Genomic DNA, 6,245 nt, shown 5'->3' on the forward strand with positions numbered 1-6,245 from the left:
AGGAATGCCTGCTATGACAACAGCTCAGGAAAAGCCAAAGCTGGTGGGAAACGCCTGTGACGAGTGCATCCGCAACACCAGTCCTCTCTCTTCAGGTAGAAGGGCCCTCCTTACCTGGGACAAAGGGATCCTGGCAGAACCCAAGGCCCCCGCACAGCGACCGTCCTGTGGCGGCCGTCTTTGGACCGTCCTCCAGTGAGTGACCAGAACGAACCTCAGACCAAAACCCTGACCCGGGCTCTTCCTCTCCTCTGTTGGCAAATTCACGGTCCCCCTCCAGGTCCCACTCTGCCCCGCATGCGTGTCATCGGAGCATGGTTTATGCCTTATGCCGCAGCGCTCACACCTCTCCCCTTCACCCCACGGTGAGCCCGGGAGCTCGGCCCTAAATCCCTTCTCCCGCCCCAGAGTGGGTGCAGCACCGGCCCCAGGCAAGCGTCTGGGAAAGCTGTGCGGGCAGCAGACAAGCCTAAAATGGCCCACAGCTGGCTCCAGGGCCGTCTACCTACCGCGGCCACTTCCCGCCACACGCAAGGCTCCAGCCCATCTTCCTGCTCTTGACCTGCCAACGTCCTCCGCCCCGGGCACTGTGTGTGAGTTTCCCCCTGATTTAGGGGAATGGATGATTCCATAAAACCATCCCAGGCCCCGGAAGACTCCGGCTTTCCAGGCAGAATCCCAGCCAGGGGCCCAGCTGACACCAGGTCCAGCAGAAGCCCCAGTCACGGGGAGCAGGATGCCCTCCAGCTCATGCTTCCCTCTGGGACCCGGCAGCGTCACTGGTCCTCGGGCGCTGAGATCCCTGGACCCGAGGCGGGCGGGGTAGGTGGGGCTTGGCCGCTGACGGCCCGGTTTCACGGAGGCGGAGCCAAGGCCTTAAGTCTGACGCCCTTTAAGAGGCGGGTTCCTCTGAACACAGTTCACGCAGACAGTGAAAAGGCTCGTCAACGACGCCCCGCGCTGGGGGGCAGGACCACAGTCACCGGCGGCCGAGTGGGGCGGGGGGTGGAATACCGGCGGGGATCGGATTCTGCAGGGGGGGCCTGGTCCCTCCGAGCCCTGCACCGTGCCCTCCAACCGGCTCCAGAGGCACGTGTGCGCCCGCAGACACACAGTCACCCTGAGGAGTATGAACTCCGCCAGAGGGACGCCACGGGGTGGCGCTGCCTCCGGGGGGGCTCACCTGGATGCCGTCCAGCAGCCGGCTCATGCACCAGTACGTGTCGGCCTCCACGTTGCGCAGCGCGTCCGCAGGCACGCAGGAGACGTCAGCGGTGTCCACGTCCTCCTCATCTGTGCCGCGGGGCAGGGGAAAGACAGGGAGCCGTCAGCCCACGGGGTGAACGAGGATGTGCGCTCGGCCGGCAGGACCCGCCTCCCCACGCCCGCCCGTTTTCCTCGCTCTGGCTAGATGACTTGGCATCTTCCACCTCATCGCTTAATGGTTCTCAATTTTAATACCTAATTAGCTGCAGATAATTCATATTCTGAATCCTCTCCAATTAATTAACATAATTAACATATTGTAAATCATTCCTTCTCAGGCATTTCACATCCTAAGAAGAGAGGACCTAAAATATCAATTTATTACTTATACTCACTGAGGTCTGAACGTTTTTTTCCTAAGATTTCTAAAATTCTGCTTCTCATATATTCACATATTCATTCAGTAATAACCCCTCTAAAAACCCGTTTCCAAGGTTAGATTTCCCAAAACCACACTGCGTAAATACTTCTACGCTATGAGCAAACACCAAGAAAGCAAAAACACAGATGTGTTTGAAGGAAAGAATAGGCAATGGTGCTCTAAATAATTTCCTCCTCCAAGCATAAAAAATCTAATGAGAAAGCATAACTTAAAAGCATTAAAATGCAAAGCAGATGCCTAATTGAAATGGCTTATCAGACATCTGAAGAAATTAGATCCTTATAAAAACTGCTATCATCCAGCATAACACTCATAAAAAAATTTTTTTAAATTGCGCATCCTATTCTTTTGATTTTATTTACTTTTGTTGTATTTTGCAAATGTGCATGGCAACTTTGCAAGGAAAATGTTCTTCAAGAAAAGAAACATTTCAGCCCGGAATATATTTAGAAAGTTTTAAGTGGGTAAAAATGACAATAATCCTAATAATGATAACTGCTAACATTTACTGAGTGGTTATTAGATGCCAGGCACTCTTCTGTGTGTTTTAAACGCATTAACTCTATTACGGCCACCATTGCACCCCTTGGGAAATGGGGTACAGAGAAACAACGAGCCGGCCCGGTGGCAGCCTGGTAAGGAGTGGGTGGGGTCAGGGTGTGGACCTGCCATCCGTCCCGGAGCCGGGGCTTGTAACCGCTCCGTCAGAGCAGGCCAGCCCTCCGCATCTGTGCACACCTCACACCCGGGCTTCCATCGCTTCCCCAGCAGCAGCCCGACACGGCCTGACTCCCACCAGGTGCTGGGCTGGGAGAGCCGCCTGTGAACACCCTCCCTCTCCATCCTCTGTTCACAGAGGAAATCGGAAAGTAAAACAGGGAGGATCCTTCCAGGCTAGCACCCCGTGGGGAAACCAACCAGCTGGGGCCTCCGTGGGGGGCCTCAGGAGCCCAGACAGGAGGCCACGGCCCCGGACACACATCCAACCGGGCACAGCCTCACGGCCGTGTAGACCACAGAGCAGATCCAACTTCTAATCACCACGTCTCCCTGGAAGCACGTCTGTCCTTCTGTGCAAAGGAAAACAGCACTCTTACCTCCCTTCCTTCATCTGCTCCCCCTCATTCACCAAACGAGTTTTTTTGTTGGTTTGGTTCGGTTTGGAGGGTTATTTTATTGAGATATAATGCACGTACCGTAAAGCTCACCCCTTTAAAGTGCACCACTCAGTGGGCTTTAGTGTATTCACAGGGTTGGGTAACCATTACCACGATCTAATTCCAGAACATTTTCATCACCCCAGACAAACCCTGACCTCATTAGCAGTCACTCCCCTTTCCCTCTGCCCCTCCCAGCCCCCAGTAGCCACCAGGCTGCGTCCTGCCCCCATGGATGTGCCTGTGTGGACATCTCACCTCAGTGGAATCACGGGACACGTGGCCTTTCGTGTCTGGCTTCTCTCACTGAGCACGATGTTTCCAAGGGTCACCGTGTCATAGCCTGTGAAGTGCTTCCCTGCTTTTTATGGTATAAGACTTTCCACTGTATGGATGGGCCACACTGTGTTTATCCCCCGCCCCTCGGTGGTCACTGGGTCATCCCCATGTCGGGACAAAGTGACGAGAGGCAGCAGGCCCTCCCTGTGTCCCTAAACTCTGGACCCTTGGGCACGGAGATGAGGAGGAACAAACGCCCCAAGAAGCTGGTGGGTTAAAGGAGAAAACAACTTAAAAATGGAAAACGGAAATATTTAGGTACCAGACAGTCACCCGGGTGATGGGGGAGGGGTGGGTTACTCGGACCCGGGCTGTGTGCTCAGCCAAGGCCCTGGCAGGCAGACCCAGGCGGCCCTGTCCCCTTCCCCGTGACATGGGACTGGGATGAAGAGTGCACCGGGGCCAGCCCTGAGCTCCCCTCTGCCCGAGTGCGCCCGTGAACCTGCACCAGCCCAGCTGCCCCCCTCCTGCACTGTGCACCGCTCTGCCCGCGGGGCTGGCCCAGCAAGGTGCCCAGCCTCGGAACTCTGTGGTCCCAGGAGGCACCCTATGCCCACACGCCCTGAGCACACCCTGGGATGGAGGCCCACCTGATTCTGCACATGGCCTGGCTCCGGAGTTTCTCGTGGCAGCCGAGGCAGGAGGTGTCATTGCCGCCAGTTCACAGATGGGGAAACCACGTCTCCCCGGGGTTCACTGCCCTGCTCTGTAAGGGCTGCCCAGCACCGGGTCCCGCCCATCACAACACCCTTCCTGCTGCAAGATCAAGTTCGCAGACAGCAGTGCAAGTCACCTCGTCGGGACAGAGACCTCCTCGCTGGGAAACTCGATTCAGCATCCTCCCCAAACTAGAGCAGAGCTGGATTTATTTTCCGTTCTCAGGGAACCGAGTCAACATAATCAGAGGGCTCCTCTGGAGGCCTTCCATCCACCTGCTCTCTTTCAAGGGCCTTCAAAGCACTGAGACACTTCCTCAGCTATAAGGAAAGGCAAGCAGGGGACTAAAGCCCTCCCCAGACCTCAGGCTCCTCTCCTGGGTCACAAGCAGCGGGGCTGCCTCAGCCCGGGTCCGCAGGGTGCGGGCTGCCGCGGGGTGTGGGCAGGAGCCTGGGTGAGTTTTCTTCATCTGTTTAGCTGGCTTATTATTTTATCCCAGGAAATACTGGTGTCATTTCTCACAACGGGCCATTTGGTACTCTTGGATGTAAAGAAGGAATGGCATTTAACTCAGAGAGCCCCTATGCTAATCTGTCTTGGAAAAGCCGAGAGAATCGAAATGACCCTTATTTTCAGAATGAGATAACTACCCCCTGTATTTTTTTAGGGGAGCACAGAGAGCAGCGCAGTCAGAGCCGAGGGACGGGCCCAGGAGCAGAAAACACGGTGACCGCCCCTGGCGGGGGCACAGGAAACAGGGCACTGCTGGTTCCGAGGGGGCTCAGCTGGACCAAACCAAGAACAAAAGAGCAGGTGCGGTACAGGCTCGGTCTGACAGAGGCTAAGCTACTCAACCCCCAGAGAGTCCACACCACGGGGCAGGGATGAGCTCTCGGGGTCAAGACCATCTGACCCCAAGGGTGCACACCTGCCACCAGAGCTCACTCACTGCCTGGGACAGCCCGGGGGTCGGGGTGGGGGTCGACCAGGAGGGGAGGAAACCCAAACACGGAGCCGCCCCACTCTGCACAGGCCCAAGGAGTCTGTGCTTCAGGCTGGCGGCCATGGAGCCCACGCCAGGTGGGACTCAGTGACAGCGGAGAGGCCGGAAGAAAGGCCGTCAGCCAAGACCACTGAGAGAGACCGACGGAAGTGAGGCTTCCCGGGCCATCCCAGGGTTCAAAGGAAGAAACATGACCCAAAGGGAAAAAATGATCAATTGACAGGTACAGGAGAGCAGACAGATCCAGGCCAGCAGCAGACAGAGGTGAGGCCTAAATAACAACGTGGCTGTGGCTCTGCAGCACCCCTGGGACCTGGGGGGTTGGGCCATTCTGACACAACCCGTGAAGATGCTCCACGCGGGAAGGGGGCGCAGCACAGGGCCCCCAGGGCGGGGGCAGGGCGCACACAGCCTCCCCACTCCCCACCCTGCAGGGCTGGGAGCCCGGACCGCTGGGGATTCACCACGGCAACATTTAAACAATACTTAAAATAACGGGATGTAAACCAAACTGTTTCATCAAAAACCAGACTAGATACTCTGTCTTGCATTTATCTTCTAATCACAAACAAACAGTAACGCTGGCATGAGTAGCACTGCACCCAGCCCTCCTCCCCACGTTATCCACGACACCTCCCTTCAGGGGCCAGGCCCTGTACCCCGGGGACACCACGTTGAGGAAGGTGACCCCAGAGAGCCCTCAGAGTGCCAGGGAGGACGACAAGTGCATAGGCTAACCCAAGGGGCGCCTGGGTGAGGCAGAAAAGGCGCTGACCGCCACAGCCCCAGGGCGTAGATCAGGAGTCCCAAGTGGACCACAACCAAATATAAAGGCACAGGACGTAAAAGCAGACATTTAATTTAAAATAATCTCACTTGTCTTCTTAGATCATAGAAAACCTTTAGGGGATGATTTAAATAAATTCTTTGAAAATGCTGTCCTGCCATATGATTGTTTAAAAAGCAATTTGTAAAACAATCCCATCTTTACCAACAACTCCATTTATATGGAAAACTCCACCGCTGCACGTCTGTGTAGACGTGCACACAGAGAACACTGCTCAGAGGGATGCCGCAGAGAACTGTGGATGCCCCGGGGTGTGATGGGTGGGGTAGGAAACTATCACTCTTTATTCTCTACGGAAAGGTACAGGGTAAAAAGAGAACATCCATTTTCACAATGCAGTTATTTTAGCAATAGGGGAAAAAATGTTGGTTAAGCCATTGGGATAGTTTAACTAAAGTCTGTCTTTTCCACAGGTAAATAGCCCTAGAGAAAAAGTGCCCAACAGTGGTGGTACTGTAAATGGTTTGAGAAGCTTACAGGGTGTTTGGGGGTCGGAATGATTAGAGTGAGGGGACCCGTTGGCATTCAGTGGGTGGGGCCAGTGCTAGCCAGCCTCTGCCAGACTGGGCAGGTGGGCAGGTGGGTGGGTGGGTG

The 6,245-nt window shown here is 55.4% G+C and overlaps 1 protein-coding gene across 2 annotated transcripts in view; it reads right to left on the reverse strand.

The window, feature by feature from the left end:
• TBC1D22A (TBC1 domain family member 22A) overlaps positions 1–6,245 on the reverse strand; it is a 324,171-nt gene that overhangs the window by 132,372 nt on the left and 185,554 nt on the right. For both annotated transcript variants that reach the window (XM_007453900.1, XM_007453901.1), the window contains one exon: positions 1,184–1,293. In XM_007453900.1, coding sequence (XP_007453962.1) covers positions 1,184–1,293 — 110 coding nt within the window. The remainder of the gene's footprint in view (positions 1–1,183; positions 1,294–6,245) is intronic.

This window comes from Lipotes vexillifer, unplaced genomic scaffold (genome assembly GCF_000442215.2).
Source record: "Lipotes vexillifer unplaced genomic scaffold, Lipotes_vexillifer_v1.1 scaffold382, whole genome shotgun sequence".
NCBI lineage: Eukaryota > Metazoa > Chordata > Mammalia > Artiodactyla > Lipotidae > Lipotes > Lipotes vexillifer.